Genomic DNA, 17,784 nt, shown 5'->3' with positions numbered 1-17,784 from the left:
TTTTTATAGCAGAGACTCTCACATGTGGAATTCATCCAGGAGCCAAGGCTGGGAGTCAGTGAGCACCAAGGATCTGCTGACTCCATCTGCCCACCCTGGGATGATAGTTATGTTTCACTGTCCCTCATTTCTATGGATGCTTGGAGACTGAACTCAGATCATCCTACTTCCAAGGTAAGTATTTCACTGATTGAGATATCTCCCCACAGCCTTGAGAAATTTCCCATTCTTTTCTCTAATGAATTTTAATGAATAAATATATGATTTGGTGATTTCATAATATGTAGGATCATCTGATTATCACTTTCTTCCTCTTCTCCCCATTGACATTTCAATCAATTCTCTCACTCCTAGCATTCCCTTTTCAAGTTTCATAAGTTTTGGGTTAGATTTTGTTCCAAGTAGCTTAACCAGGGCTATCTATGTAGACACTGGTTTAGAAGTAAACACTGGTATCTAGTGAGGTCCTCAGTGTGTGTACGATTGAAGGTCATTAAGGCCATCATTTTCCCTGTCCTGGAAAACTATTCTTAATGATTGTTTTTTAAGCTTGTCTGGCACTGTAGACTGTTTGACCACCCTAACATTCTAGACAGTTATAAAGTCAGAGAAGTCTAATTCATTTTTAAACAATAACTTTTAAATTTTTACTTGTAAACTCATGGTTTTAACATTTTTCTATAACCTCCACACAAGTGTCTACTTTTGTTGAACTCCAAAGTAACTGTGGTGGCTTGATTGGGAATGGCCCTATAATCTCATAGATTTGAATGCCTGGCAACCATGTAGTGGCATTATTAGGAGCTCTGGCCTTGTTGGAGGAAGTGTCAATGAAGGTGGCTCTGAAGTTTCATAAGCTCCAGGTAGGCCCAGTACCACTTTATTCCTGTTGAGTTTTGATCTGGGTGTAGAACTTTTGGATCCTTCTCAATAACTGTATATTCCTTGGGCTCACATGCTTCTTACCATGATAGTTATGGACTAAACCTCAGAAGATGTAAGCCAGCCCCAAATAAATGTTTTCCTTTATAGGAGTTACAGTAGTTATAGTGTCTCTTCACAGCGATAGAAACCCTAAGACAGTATTCAAAGATGAGTGTTGGGAAATGTTTATGTTACCTGATGATATTTGTCTATAAATGCTACTAATGTTAGCAACTGATAATCAGAATACCCATCATTACCCTTAGCTTTGAAGATGGAGATGTGGGCCAGCAGTTAAGACCACTGGCTGCTCTTTCTGAGGACCTGGGTTCAGTTCTTAGCACCCACATTGTGTTTTAAACTACCTGTATCATCAGTTTCAGGAATTCAACAACTTCTGTCCTCCAAGGATACCAGACACACAAGTGGTACACCAACATACATGGGAGCAAAACAACTATAAACATAAAAAACATAAATTGAAAGTAATTAACATATTTAACAGTAGAGAAGGAGGTATAGATCAGTGACAGAAGAATTGCCCATTGTGCTGAACAACTGGGTCTAATTCCCCATACTACTTGAATAGGATGACACTGAATGGTGAGCACTCACATACATACAGAGACAGACACAGAGAGGGATACACATACACAGAGGTCTCAGAATGATGGTTTTCTCTTAAAATGTAGGACTACCACTATCTTTTTCATATGAAGTACAGACACATTGCATAAAGTGTCCAAAGTGACACATCTAGTAGACATCTTTCAAAGGTTCAAATCAAGGGGCCCTGGGCTCCTCAGAATGTGAGAACTGAAGGATAACTTGAGCGGGTTTGGTTTCAATAATTCATGCTTCATTTCAAGTAAAAAACACTTTCCAGGGCTAAATAATTTTAATTATACAACCATATTAAACAAGTCAGCTTCGTTAAGGCAATAAATTAAGAAGACATAAAGCAAAATAGTTTTTATGTTTAAAATTTCATATAAACTGAGCAATGTTACAAGAATTTTCAATGTTTACTTTAAAAGACTGTAATGACTATATACATGTGCATATATCTAAATAATTCATACCTTCATTTTTGAAAAGCATGTCACCCCACATGTTGCAACACTTTTCCCAGGTTCTCCCATGTTCTTTTGATGGCTTCCAGATGTTTATGTTTTAAATGTCTTACTGCTGTTTTTTCAAAAAAAGCAAACAGTTGTTAATTAAATTATTTACTGAACTATAATGAATCATTCTAAAAATGAAAAAAAAAAGCTATCCTATATCTCTTAGTCATGATTACCATTGTTGTGATAAAATACCAGGACAAAAATCAACTTAAGAGGAAAGGCTTTATTTTAACTCACAAATATTGTTCCCTGTTTTGTTCATCATGGCTTGCACTGCCTGCTTTCTTTAAAAAAAAAAAAAGATTTATTTATTTATTATTTATTTATTTATACTGTATCCTTCCTGCAAGCCAGAAGAGGGCACCAGATCTCATTACAGATGGTTGTGAGCCACCATGTGGTTGCTGGGAATTGAACTCTGGACGTCTGGAAGAGCAGTCAGGGCTCTTAACTGCTGAACCATTTCTCCAGGCCCACACTGCCTGCTTTCTTAGACAACCCAGGACTGCCTACCAGTTGTTTTCTACCCACAGTGAGCCAGGTCCTTCCACATTAATCTTCAATCAAGAAAATGTACCACGGAAAAGACCATGTCTCCTTGGGACATTTTCTCAATTAATAGTCTCCCTTCCCAAATGTCCCTATCCTGTGTCAAGTTGATACGAAACTGTTCAGCACAGCTGTGGAGGTGGTTTAATTGATAACATGTTTGACTCTTATGATTGAGGACATCAGTTTGAATTCTTAGCAATCAAGTTAAAACCTGGACTTCTCTGCATCTTCCTGTAACCCCAACACTGGGAAGACCCAGACAGCAAGATCACTATAGTGTGTCAAGCTGGTACTCTAACCAAATGAACAACCAACAAATTTGTGAAAAGATTGAATTATAAAACCTATGTTAGAGCATTCTACAGGAAGGCATTCAGTACTGACTTGTATGCATATATAATATGCACATCTGTATATGTGTACCTGTACACATACATGTACATACATATCCGTCTGTACATATTCACTGCATTCACATATATGTACACATAAACACTGGAATAGGAACAATTTATCTAATACCTTGAATATTATAAAATTATCTAAGAAGTTTTTTATTCTGACTGATCTTGAAAATAATGCAAAAAGTGAAGGTTTGGTTTGCTGTGGGAACTCCTTCAGTCAATAGCCTTTAAGATACCAGCCCACTTGGGCTTGGTCTCTTATACTATAAATGCAACCATAAATCTCTCTTTCTCTTTCTCTTTCTCTTTCTCTTTCTCTTTCTCTTTCTCTTTCAATTTCTCTCCCCCCTCTCCCCCGCTCCCTCTCTCTCTCCCTCTCTCTCTCTCTCTCTCTCTCTCTCTCTCTCTCTCTCTCTCTCTCTCTCTCTCTCTCTCTCTCTCTCTCTCCTTCTGCTGCTGCTGAATTTGTTTCTTGCTCCCATTTGTGCAGAGGACTCTCATCTGTGAAAATATACCTAAATAAATATCCTTTATTATATTCAACTCTGAGATAGTGTGAGACTATTTTATAGCTTCAGTATACATTGTTTCTTTTTTAATTTCTACTGAAAAAGCCAAAGCAAATTACTATACTTAGACTTTGGTGTTATTAAAGCATGTCTCAGAGCTTCTTGGGCTCTGAAGTTAAGCTAATGACAATGTGGTTAAAATTAAAGCTTTTTAATTATTTAGCAAAGCAAAAGAAACCCAGATGATGCTCTTTGAACTTACTTGAAGGCTTCTGCCTTTAAGAACTTGAAGATATCTCTTGGTTTGTTCTCAACCTCTGCCTAACTGAATGCACAAAGGCTGCTTTCCAGGCTTCCTTCTCGAGGTCTTTACATTCCAAACTTCCCTGGAGTCTCAATATGAGAAAAACTTTCTGTGGCACTTTTGATTCACAGAAACCTAGGGAGACATAAATTTTTAATCAAGAAAACAATATAAATATAAACAACAGCTACATCTATGATCTAGGTACAAATCTAAAACTTCAAAGTTTTAAAATGTAGGGATATGAAAATACTAGAAACCCAAAGAGACATCTGGCATCGTTCTTTATCAGTACATCTTATGTATGGACAAACATGCACCTCTCTGTATAGGTTTTATGCAGGTGCAAGTATTAATATGCAATGCAGAAAGGTTACTTGAGTTTACTTAACTGTATCAGCCTCATCAAACTATTTTGTGTCTTGAATATAGAATGTTTACCTCACCATTTTAATTTTATACTTATTTTAGAAAGTCCATTTCAATATACCAGTATTATTTCTCACCCATATTGACAAAACTAATTTATGAAAATCCTCTGAACAGCATTCATTCAGCATGTAATTCAAAATGGTTTTATGTTTATAAACCATTTAAAACATTTACCATAGTTTCAAATCCCATTCACAACTGAATAATTATGTATGACACTAGTTCTCTTTACTGCCTTGAATTTATAACAAATATTTACTGAACATGTTCTATGTTCATGATGCATCAAGAGTGAACAAAGAACAAGACAAACTTGCTATTTTATAGAGTAGTGAAGTTGTTTGAGACACCTCAGTCACCAGAGTAAGTTTTTTGTTTCAAATCTCTAGGAACATAGGCTTCTTCTGAAGAAGGTACATTTTAAAAAATAGAGGTACACAGGGATAGAATGGGGTTACAAGGCTGAGGTACAACTCCCTTATTGTGCAAATAAGGAAAAAAATTCATAGGATATAGATGGAAATTATAGTGACTGTCTTGGCAGTTAGGAACAGACATAGTAATGAAATCCCAGACTCAAGGTAGTGCAGGGCACCTTCAGCTCCTGCTGCAGGGGCTTCTTTGTTCCACATGACACTTCCCTTTCCCCAACTTCGCCCTTTTGTCTGCAGGGTCCTTGGACTTCCAGGAGTTCCTTTTCCTGTGCTGAGGACAACGTTCCAGACCAGTGAGTGGGTGCCATCCTCTGGTGGGGCGGACAGTCCAGGAAAGAGCACAGGGCCCCTCCAACTCCTACTTCAGGGGCTTCTTTGTTCCACATGACTCTGCTTCCCACAAGACTGCCCTATTGTCTGTGAGGTCCTTGGTCCAGGTACAGTTCCTGCTCCTGCATTGAGGAGATCCACCCAGAGAGTCAACCACAGTAAAAATTGAACCAAGACACCAAGACTATTCTGGATGTATTTGAAGGAAGATATGAGCAGGTGCCAATGTAAGAATTCTTCCAACAACGTGAAAGGCAGCAAGACATCACCAGAGTTCAGGGATCATACAACAAAAAGACTTGATTACCCTATTCCAGAAGATGTAGAAGAAATCGACTTTAAATGTAACATTACAAAAATAATAGAGGACCTTAAACAAGATGTAAAAAACTGCACTGCTTTAAAGAAATGGTGAAGACAAACAAAAAGGTAAAAGAAATGAATAAATCTCTCAAAGATATCTAAGAAAACCAAGAAAAAGCAATCAAACAGGTAACAGAAACAGTTTAAGATTTGAAAAATGAAATGGAGGTAATGAAGAAAATACAAACCGAGGGAAGGCTGGATATGGAAAATCTAGGTAAATTAACAGAAACTACAGACATAAGTATTACCAACAGAATACAAGAGATAGAAGAAAGAATCTCAGACACTAAAAATACTATAGAGAAAATAAACGCACTGATTAAAGAACACAAGAAATCCAACAAATTCTTAAAACAAAACATCCAGGAAATCTGGGACAACATGAAAAGACCAAACCTAAGAAAAAAAAAAAAGGGTAGAAGAAAGAGAATTACATCTCAAAGGCCCAGAAAATATATTCAAAAAACTATAGAATAAAATGTTTCCAAACTAAAGAAGGATATGCTTATAAAGGTACTAGAAGCATACAGAACACCAAATAGACAGGATCAAAGAAAGCATCCCCTCACATTATAATAATCAAAACACAAAACATAAAGAATAAAGAACAAACATTAAGAGCTGCAAGGGGAAAAGGTCAAGTAACATATAAAGGGAAACCTATCAGAATTACACCTGACTTCTCAATGGAAACCATGAAAGCAAGAAGGTCTTGGATAGATGTGCTACAGACACTAATAGACCATGGATGCAAGCCTAAACTACTATACCCAACAAAGCTTGTATTCACCGTCGATGGAGAAAAGAAGATATTCAAGGACAAAAACAGATTTAAAAAATATGTTTCTACAAACCCAGCCTTACAGAAAATACTAGAAGGAAAATCACAAACCAAGGAAGCCAACAATACCTATAATAACACAAGCATCTGACAACCCTTTACCAGCACAACTCAAAGAAGGGAAACACACAAACACTACCACCAGAAAAAATAACAGGTGTTAACAACCACTGGTCATTAATATCACTTAATATCAATGGACGCAATTCACCTATGAAAAGGCACAGGTTAAGAGAATGGATACAAAAACAGGATCCAACATTCTTCTGTTTATAAGAAACACACCTCAAATTCAAAGAAAGACACTACTTCAGAGTAAAGGGTTGGGAAAAGGATTTCCAATCAAATGGACCAAAGAAACAAGTGGGTGTGGCTTTCAAATTAAAATCAATTAGAAGAGATGGAGATGGACACTTTATACTCATAACAGAAACAATCTATCAGGAGAAAGTCTCAATCCTGAATATCTATGCCCCTAATATAAAAGCACCCATATAAGTAAAAGAAACATTACTAGAACTCAAAGCATACATCAAACCCGACACTCTAATAGTAGGAGATTTCAGCTCTCCTCTCTCACCAATGGACAGGTCAACCAGACAGAAACTTAAGGGAGAAATAAGGAATAACAGATGTAATAAACTAAATGGACTTAACAGACATCTATAGAACATTCTACCTAAACAGAAAAGAATATACCTTCTTCTCAGCATCTCATGGAACTTTCTCAAAAATTGGTCACATATTCAGTAACAAAGCAAACATCCATAGATACAAAGAAATTGTAGTAACCACCTGTATACTATTGGATCACCATGGAATAAAGTTAGAATTCAACAGCAATTTTAACCAAGACAGACTCAAATTCATAAAAACTGAACAGTCAAATACTGAACCACCGCTTGGTCAAGGAAGAAATAAAGAAAGAAATTAAAGTCTTCCTTTATTTCAATGAAAATAAAGACACAGCATATCCAAACCTATGGGACATTATAAAAGCAGTGCTAAGAGGAAAGTTCATGGCACTAAGTGCCCACATAAACAAAATGGAGAAAGCACATATTAGAGACTTAACAGCACACCTGAAAGCTCTGGAAAAAAGAAGCAGACTCACTCAGGAGGAGTAGAAGACTGGAAATAATCAAATTGAGGGTTGAAATCAACAAAATAGAAACACAGAAAACAATACAAAGAATCAAATAAAAAAAGCTGGTTCTTGGAAAAAATCAACAAGATTGACAAACTCTTATCCAAACTAATGAAAAGACAGAGAGAGAGAACACACAAATTAAGAAGATCAGAACTGAAAAGGGAGACATAACTACAGAACAGAGGAAATTCAGAGAATCATTAGATCTTACTACAAAAGCCTGTATGCCACAAAATTGGAAAATGTAAAAGAAATGGACATTTTTAAGATAAGTACCATATACCAAAATTAAATCAAGACCAGGTGAACAATTTAAAAACACCAGGAAGTCGCAAGGAATTAGAAGCTTTCATCAGAAACTTCCCTAGCAAAAAAAGCCCTGGACCAGATGGTTTCAATGCAGAATTCTACCAGAACATTCAAGAAGAGCTAATACCTATAAGCCTTAATGTGTTTCACAAAATAGAAATAGAAGAGTCATTGCCAAACTCCTTTTATGAAGCTACAGTTACCCTGATACCAAACCCACACAAAGACTCAACCAAGAAAGAGAATTACAGACCAATCCCACTCATGATCATCGATGCAGAATTTCTCAATAAAATACTGGCAAACTGAATCCAAGAACACATCTCAAGAATTATACATTATGATCAAGTAGGCTTCATCCCAGAGAGGCAGGGCTGGTTGAACATATGGAAATCCATCAATGTAATCCATCATATAAATAAACTGAAGGGAAAAAAAAACCCATATGATCATTTCATTAGATGCTGAAAAAGCATTTGACAAAATTCAACACTCCTTTATGATAATGGTCTTGGAGAGATTAGGGATACAAGGATCATTCTTAAATATAATAAAACTATATACAGCAAGCCAACAGTTAACATCAAATTAAATGGAGAATAACTCAAAGCCATCCCAATAAAATCAGGAACAAGACAAGGCTGACAATCTCTCCATACCTCTTCTATACAGTGCTTGAAGTTCTAGCAATAGCAATAAGAAAACATAAGGAGATCAAGGGGATTCGAATTGGAAAGAAAGAAGTCAAACTTTCATTATTTGCAGATGATATGCTAGTGTACATAAGCGACCCCTAAAACTCTACCAAAGAACTCCTACAGCTGATAAACACCTTTATTAATGTGGCAGGATACAAAATCAATTCCAAAAAATCAGATGTTCTCCTATACACAAAGAACAAAGAAGCAGAGATGGAAATCAAAGAAACATCACCTTTCACAATAGCCAAAAATAGCATAAAGTATCTTGGGGTAACTCTAACCAAGGAAGTGAAATATCTATTTGACAAGAACTTTAAGTCTTTATAAAAAAAATTGAAGAGAAACCCTGTCTCGAAAAAACCAAAAAAAAAAAAAAAATTGAAGAGGATACCAGAAAATGGAAGAATCCCCCATGCTCTAGGATTGGGAGGATCAACATAGTAAAAATGGCAATTCTACCAAAAGCAATATATAGATTCAATGCAATCCCCATCAAAATCCCAACAAAATTCTTCACAGGCCTTGAGAGAACAATAATCAAATTTATATGAGAAAACAAAAAATCCAGGTAGCCAAAACAATCCTGTACAATAAAAGTACTTCCGGAGGCATTACCCTTCCTGACTTAAAACTCTATTACAGAGCTACAGTAATGAAAACAGCTTGGTATTGCACAAAAATAGAGATGTTGACCGCTGGACTTGAAGACCCAGATGTTAACCCAAAAATCTACGAACACCTGATTTTTGACAAAGGAGCTAAAAGTATACAATGGAAGAAAAAAAGCGTCTTCATCAAATGGTGCTGGCAGAACTGGATGTCAGCCTTTAGAAGACTGATCCATATCTATCACCATGCATAAAACTCAAGTCCAAATGGATTAAAGACCTCAATATCAATCTGAACACACTGAACCTGATAGAAGAGAAAGTTGGAAGTAGTGGGCACAGGAGACCACTACCTATGTATAACCCCAGTAGCACAGACAATAAGAGCAAAAATGAATAAATGGGACTTCCTGAAACTGAGAAGCTTCTGTAATGCAAAGGACACTCTCATTAAGACAAAATGGAAGCCTACTGAATGGGAGAATATCTTCACCAACCCCGTATCAGACAAAGGTCTGGTCTCTAAAATATAAAAAGAACTCAAGAAACTAGACATTAAAACTCTAATTAACCCAATTAAAACATGGGGTCCTGGACTGAACAGAGAATCCTCAACAGAAGAAGTTCAAATGGCCAAAAGACACTTAAGGTCATGTTCAACCTCATTAGCGATCAGGGAAATGCAAATCAAAACAAATTTGAGATATCTGTCAGAAGAGCTAAAATCAAAATCACCAATGATAGCCTTTGCTGGAGAGGATGTGGAGTAAGGGGAACCCTCATCCATTGTTGGTGGGAATGCAAACTTGTGCAACCACTTTGGAAATCAGTGTGGCAGTTTCTCAGGAAACTGGGAGTCAACCTACCTCAGGATCCAGCAATTCCACTCTTGGGAATATACCCAAGAGATGCCCAATCATACTCCAAAAGCATTTGTTCAACTATGTTCATAGCAGTACTATTTGTAATAGCAGAACCTGGAAACAACCTAGGTGCCCCTCAAAAGAAGAATGGATAAAGAAGGTGTGTCACATATATACTTTAGAGTTCTACACAGTGGGAAAAACAATGACATCTTGAATTTTGCATGGAAATGGATGGAAATAGAAAACACATTACTGAATGAGATAATCTAGACCCCAAAAGAGGAATATGGCATGTACTCACTCATAAGTGGTTTCTATCCACAAACAAAGGACATTGAGTGTATAATCCATGATCCTAGAGAAGCTAAATAAGTGGGTGAACCCAAAGAAAAACATATATTTTTCTTCCTGGGTATTGGAAGTATACAAGATCACTGAGCAAAAGTTGGGAGTATGGGGATGGGGGCTTGGGGAAAAAGAGGATATGGGGAGAAAGAAGGGAGAAGGGGAGGATTGGGGAGAGCTGGTAGGAATGGGATGTTTGAGATGGAAGGTTCGATATGGGAGCAGGGAAGAAGATATTTTAACTAAGGGAGCCATTTTAGGGTTGGCAAGAGTCTTGGCTCTAGAGGGGTTTTTAGGTGTCTAAGAGGATATCCCCAGCTAGGTCCTTGGGCAGCAGAGGTTAGGGTGCCTGAACTGGCCTTCTCCCATAGACACACTGATGAATATCTTGCATATCACCATGGAACCTTCAGCCTGTGATGGATGGAGATAGAGACAGAGACTCACAATGGAGCTCTGGACTGAGCTCCCAAGGCCCAGTTGAAGAGCATAAGGAGGTAGACCATGAGCAAGGAAGTCAGGACCACGAGGGGTGCATCTACCCATGAAGACTGTGTGACTGATGTAATGGGAGCACACGAAGGCCAGCTGAACTTGAACTGAATGAGCATGTGATCAAACCAGACTCTCTGAATGTAGCTGACAATGAGGGTGGTCTTAGAAGCCAATGATAAGACACCAGGTTTTGATTCTACTGCATGTACTGACTTTTTAGGAGCCTAGTCTGTTTTGATGCACACCTTCCTAAACCTGGATGGAGGGGGAAGGCCTTGTACTTCTCACAGGGTAGGGCACCCTGACATCTTTTAGGACTGTACAGTGAGGGGGATGGGTAGTGGGGGGAGTGGGATGGAAATGGGGGGATGGGAAGAGGCAGAAATTTTTAATAAATAAATACAAAAAAAGAAAAAATATGCCACAGTGGAAAAAAAACCTTCAGATCCACTTAACTTCCTGTCATGACCTGATACTGATTAAAAAAACAATTGTAGAAAGTGGTAATATTCAGTAGAGATGAGACTCGTGATTTAAGTCTATACCAAATATAGATGAAACATCAACCTCTGGACTCTCCTCCCTGCTGCTTCTCCTCATCATTAGTGCAATCTTTCATCAGTCCTTTCTAGCTTCTCACCCATCTTGCCTGTCCTGAGACCAGGATGGTCTCCCTGAACATTGCCAAGAAAGCTTACTCCTCTCCCATATCAAAGCTGTTTTCTCTTTCCTTAGTGTCTTAAAATGTAACCATTCTCTATATCTACTTTTCATTATTTTAGCCAAGAGGAACTGGAGGTGTCATCCACAACTTTGGATGGCTTTTCCCATGCACACTGTCATCATCGTGGTAGTTTTTTTTTAATTTATTATTTTTTATTAAAAAAATTCCACCTCCTCCCTGCCTCACATTTACCTCCACTTCCCTCCTCCACTTCCCCTCCCTCTCCTGTCAGAAGAGCAGTAAGGGTTCCCTGCCCTGTGGGAAGGCTAAGTTCCTCCCCCCTCCATAGTGGTAGTTTTTATCACCAACTTGAAGATTCCTTTCCAAATGCTTTTGCTCTGTCAGAGATGTTTTACAAACAAGTGTCTTGACTGTAAATAAAGTGTGCAAAGCCAAGCTCTTGAAAACAGATTCATTATAAATAGGCTAACACCCACTTTCCTCTACTGTGCCAATGCTTTTGTGAAAAACATTATATCTTTTCAGATGCATTTTAAACATGTCTATAGAGAAAATGAGGCAAAGCAAACACGTTTTGTTTATTCAATAAAACCAGTGTAACCCAACACTGAATCAGGTCACAGGCCAAGGTTTTGCACATTGAATCTAAATGAGAAATGTGCACTAAGTAAGTGGCAGTCACATGAACAGTGTACCTTTATTAGCTCAACATTGTTTAAGCAATACTTCTGTTCCTAAGATCACACAGTACCACAGACAAATATGTATCACTCATCAGTGCTCATGAAAACAGAATGTTCCACATTTATTAAGCAGACAACACTGTCAAGTCTCCCTTCTTTAGCACCCAAATGAAGCATGGGAAAATACCACTGTTGTTCCCTAGCAAAAGAGTCTACAGCGTTGAATCATTTTGCATTGTTTGTTTCATTCTAAAGTGTATGACAGAATGTCTGTTCTCTCAAACATTTTAAGAGCACAGTGCAGAATTGCTAAGTCAGTGGGTGAGCATACTACAAAGCAGATCCTAGAACAGTAACTACCTTGCAGTACTGACACTGTATATACACTGAACAGGAACTCTAGTAGGGGGAACCCTTTGGCTTGATGGTCCTTAACTACATCTCAATCGCAGGGGAATACAACTCTCTAAAGGTGAATAAACACAATCACTCATGCTCAGATCCACGAAGTTTGTAGTTATCAGTACATACATTCACTCTGTTCATTCCACCTTAATCTGTACTATTAAATTAATGAGTCAAAGGATTTGCTTTACTATGGCAAAGCAAATAATACATACATGAAGAAGCCTTAGGAGATGGTCATTTCTCTGGTGATGAAAATAAAATGTCACAGCAGTCAAAATCTTATGAAACCCACCTTTCCCTGAAATCCTCAAATTGCATCTAACTGCTAGAGACAGCCTATTGGATGTTGTCCAGCTGAAATGCTTTCAACCAATACAAACCAAGAATGGGCATGGAAAATCAACAGTGACTTGAGTCTCAAAAAATTACTTTACCTTGGTGAGCTTTTCTAGTCAGGAGTAAAATAAAACAATACTGAATTCCAATTATTTCATGATAGCCACAAATAGCATAAAATATCTTGGTACACTTTTATATCCTACATTCAAGGTATCTGGAATGTACTTCTCTAGAGAAACCTTAACCAGACATCAAGCACATTACCCATTCATGTGATTCTACCATGCAAAACAAGTCTGGAACATGGACAAACACTTAACCAGCAATCTTGCCAGTTTGTGACTTTACTAAATTCCCAGCACAGCTGTAGCTGTTAGGTATTGAAGATGAAGAAGATGAAGCTATGAGAGACAGATCATTAACTAGTAATGGATAGCTATTGCCATGATGCAATCAGTGTCAGAGGGAAAAGATTAATGATAACCATTTTCATGCCTGTGTCATCCAAGTGCAGTATAATAGTTTAGCTGCTTGTTTTGAAATAAGTACAGTTTTGAAAATCTGTTTGCAAACTATCTGCATGTTTTGGGACACACCACTCAGTTTCTCTAACCACAAATAAAAACAACATCTATTGTCCTCAAAGTACAGAAAAGAAAACAGAGTTTGTGACTGATACCAAAAGAATTTAATGTGAGAAAACAGTCACAAAAGATCAAGAAGAATTAGAAAGTCAAACTGGGAAGCAGGTTAAATCAGGAAGAGGAGCTGAGATGCACAGGCTGGAGTCCTCAATGTCAGAAAGCCACCACTTGAAACTCGGAAAGCCCTGGCACTTCCCCCTTCTCCACAATCATAATGTCACACAAATATTTACCAGTAATACATCCTAACAGAGTCTGATAGACAGGAAACTTTAGTCTTCAGTCTGGGATATAGAATAAATAGATCATGGGAGTTAACAGATGTGCAAACAGATGAACACTAACCAAAACCACCAAAATCATCACTGCCAAATTCAATATCTTAACACATATTATAAAATGACCACACAAGAAATTGTCAGTTAATGGTAGTTGTTTGCTTCTGAAGAATAGACTTAAAGTCTACAGTGCTGTTTCAACAGGGTCAGGAGACAGTTCCTTGAATATTTCAGCAGTCCTCACTTCCTATACTCACATCTCTGAGCCACAGTAAACAGAAGGGTTGCCATCAAGTCAACTGATTTCTTTATTGACTCAAATGCATGGGCTTATTTCTTCTCTATCACTGCAAAAAGAGCAATAATCACTAGGTCTTCACAGAGTATGGTGTGTCCAGGAGGAGATGACCAACTATTTGGAGGCTTACTGACAGGAAGTCCATTTGCCAACAGAGACAAGCCACCACATTCTGAAATATCTGCTTATTTAGTGCTCAGTGGTATTTTGGACTCCATGTTTGATGGTGTTGTTCAGTTGAGTGACAGCACATAAGAAAAGTTTCAAAGAGTCTTCGTTCCTGAAGAACTGCTACCACAATGGAAGATATGGCTCTGGTACCATTTAGATAACATGCTATCCTGAGAAAATTGATTATCATGGGAGACTATAGACAATAAATAATAAACATCCACCTGAAGTACTCTTCACAGATTTTAAGCATTGTTCCTGGAAACCTGCCACATTAGTATATTCAGTTCTGATAAAATCCTGTAACATAAATACTGTTATCACAACTTTCAAGGTACAGGATTTAAAGTAAAGGGGAATCAAACAACTATCTAAGGTCACAGGGGTCATAAGTAGTAGATTGCTATTTATCCTTGTAGACACGTTCCAATTGTAGACAGTTGTCCCTTTTAGGTGCATGTGTCTCTGTGTAAGACCTATGCCACAATCTTTTGAATGAGTTCTGAACAGAGTTTGTTTTTTAAAAGCTATGTTAATTTCTACACTGTTTCTATAAGTAATATTAGAGACCTTTTTCTAGTTAAAAATGGAAAAATGAACTAGAGAGCTACTATTAGGAAGGAGCACTTGCTCATTGGGTAGAGGACATTGGGTACATTGACCTTAGCACCTAGAGTAGACAGCCGTCAAATCCCTGGAAGTTGAGCAAGGGATGCCAAAATACCAAGAAGTAGCAGTAACTTGATCAGAAATGTTCATATGATTTTTTTTCTGAAGTCAAGATACCTTTAATGTATATATGTTGGATACTTAGCTCCGTCATAGTCAAAAAATTCAAAGAAAACACAATATACATAATCCAGACTCTGTCTATTGTCCATATTTTTTAATTAAAAATTTCTCCTCCTCCCCGCTTCCCATTTACCTCTCCCTCCCCCCTCCACTCCCTCTCCTTCTCCTGTCCAAACAGCCGTAAGGGTTCCTTGCCCTGTGGGAAGTCCAAGGTCCTCCCCTCTCCATCCAGGTCTAGGAAGGTGAGCATCCAAACAGGCTAGGACCCCCAAAGCCAGTATATGTAGTAGGATCAAAATCCAGTGCCATTGTCTTTGGCTTCTCAGCTGCCCTCATTGTCCGCCATGTTCAGGGAGTTCTGTTATATCCAGTGCTTTTTCGGTCCCAGTCCAGCTGGCCTTGGTAAGCTTCGATTAGATCAGCCCCACCATCTTGGTGGGTGGGTGCACCCGTCGTGGTCCTAACTTCCTTGCTCATGATCTCTCTCCTTTTGCTCCTCATTTGGACCTTTGGAACTCAGGCCAGTGCTCCAATGTGGGGATCTGTCTCTATCTCCATCCATCGCCAGATGAAGGTTCTATGGTGATATGCTTTTTATGTTAATGCCTTTTCTTCATCTTTGGTTTTGGTTTGGTTTTGTGTTTGTGTGTGATACATAGATGTGTACATGTCTGTGTGTGAGATCACTTATACACGTGTGGGTGCATATATGTGTAGTGTATGTGCATGTGTGATGTGGGGGTGCATGCATGTGTGTGTTTACACAAATATTCATAAATGCAAATGCACATACCCATTTATACAGGTACACATGTGGATGTCAGAGGAAAACCTCAGGTATTGCTCCTCACCTTTCACTTAATTGAGACAGGAATCCTTCTCTTTGCTGTTCCCTTCTGAGGTCAACTGTCTTGTGAGCTTCCCAGGTTTCTTCTGGCTCTGTCTCCCAACTCTCTGTGAGAATGCTAGTTTAGACACATCCTGCTATACTTGGGTTCTGGGGATCTGAACTAAGATCCTTATACTTTCATGGCAAGCATACTGATCTCTAAGCAGGTGCCCCAGCTTCCCATCTTAGAGCTTCTTGCAGCATAGGCTCATGTGCTGTATTGTAAACTCCATCACCAGAGCTGCTTTTCTTCTGGAAGATATGTTCTGTTGCTGGAACATCGTTACCAAAGGGTACCCAGCCATCAGAGCTCCACTGTGGATCACAAGGGGAACAAATATCTCTGTCCCTCTCCATTTTGCAATTGCCACAGTTTTGAGATCCTTTAATGCATTACTAATTTGTGGGGCATTTGTACTCAGGTCTCCCTGGTGTTAATTTTCTGTTGTTAACCAAATCAGTAGACCCTAATGCATCTGAGTTTATATTATAAATGAATTACATATTATGAAGGCATGATGTGTATGTGAGTACTGTTGATTAATTTTGTGATTCTGGCATTTTCCCTGTATTTAATTACAAAACATTAAAGCAGCTGAATCAATAGCTTCATCTCAATGCATCATCATGACATATTTGCAGTCCAAAATCCAAACTGTGAATTCTTTTGAAAGATACCACAAAACAATAACCCAGAAGCCCCTAACTGAATGACCTTAAAAGCACAAAGATGGAAGTAAAAATTAATTAGTGGACTCAGTACATCTAGCTCTATTGTAATAGCTAGCTTTAAGAGGGGTTTACAGGTCAAAAGGAATTGACAGCATTGGTCCAACTACAATCTCCTTTTGTAACTATGGAAGCCCCAATACTCTAGCAGGCCTTGCATACAGAGGCTGACTAGAGCGCTCCAACACACACTAAACTACCTGTTCTTTAAGAAGATGCATATATTCACTATCTAGCTGAATGCTTGCCTTTATGCCTGTTTACATAAGACAATCTGACACAGACAACTTTGTGAACACTGAATTTATATGAAGAGCTCTATTTAAATATTTTAAATGTTTCAGACACCAGTGTTACTTCATAATGTTTTTCTTTGATCATTAAAATCTTACATTTAACATAAATTTAATAGCCAATACATGATAACCTTTTTATATGCCATTTAGACCCATTGTACTAAAAATTATTTTTATAGTTTTTTTAAAAATTATCACATTTATTTATTTTTTGTGTGTATGTGTGTGTGTTAAATTTGGTCTATGGCATACACGCAAAGGTCTGAAGAAATCTTGCAGGAATCATTACTCTCCTTCCACCACATGGGTTTTGCGGATGTTATTCAGATATATGTCCAAGGCAAAAAACTGATTTTACCCACTGAACCATTGTAAAGGCTTCTTAATAGGTTTTGTAGCACTGTCCCAATCTGTTGCTGGAGACCACTTGTTTGTTTCCAGACTGTCCTGACTTGAAATAATCACACAGAAATTATATTATTTGCAATACTGTTTGGCCAATAGCTTAAGCATATGTCTGGCTTATTCATATATCTTAAATTGACCCAATTCCATTATTTCATAGTTTACCATAAGGCTTGTGGCCTACCAGCAAGGTTCCAGATAGCAGCTCGTGTCTTTCTCCTCTGATGGCTCCACAGCTTCTTGTGACTCTGCCTTTCTCTCACTATTCAATTTAGTTTTCCCTGCCTAACTGTACTCTGACCTATCATAGGCCAAGCCAGATTCTTTATTCATTAACCAATAAAAGCAATACATATACTGAAGGAATTCCCATACCACAAGTCCAATCACAGACATTGTGCTTAGGTGATTATCTTTAGTTTATGGATAAGAACCAATGCTTTGGACTTTTCTTGGCAAGAGGCGGATTC

General features: G+C 38.0%; 1 protein-coding gene across 3 annotated transcripts in view; it reads right to left on the bottom strand.

Moving 5' to 3' along the window:
• The window catches only part of LOC119806699 (solute carrier organic anion transporter family member 1A5-like), a 71,715-nt gene extending 54,158 nt beyond the window's left edge, over positions 1–17,557 (bottom strand). For 2 of the 3 annotated variants that reach the window (XM_038318590.1, XM_038318592.1), the window contains exons 1-4: positions 17,499–17,557; positions 3,779–3,955; positions 2,007–2,112; positions 1,290–1,381 (exon numbers count right to left, since the gene is read on the bottom strand). In XM_038318590.1, the coding sequence (XP_038174518.1) occupies positions 1,290–1,381; positions 2,007–2,037 (123 nt within the window). In that variant the 5' untranslated portion in view covers positions 2,038–2,112; positions 3,779–3,955; positions 17,499–17,557. The remainder of the gene's footprint in view (positions 1–1,289; positions 1,382–2,006; positions 2,113–3,778; positions 3,956–17,498) is intronic. The other variant, XM_038318591.1, reaches the window with a different exon arrangement.
• Positions 17,558–17,784: the final 227 nt, after the last annotated feature.

This window comes from Arvicola amphibius, chromosome 2 (genome assembly GCF_903992535.2).
Source record: "Arvicola amphibius chromosome 2, mArvAmp1.2, whole genome shotgun sequence".
Classification (NCBI taxonomy): Eukaryota; Metazoa; Chordata; class Mammalia; order Rodentia; family Cricetidae; genus Arvicola; species Arvicola amphibius.
The sequence above is the reverse complement of the archived record's forward strand: the minus strand, read 5'-3'. Positions and strand labels throughout refer to the sequence as shown.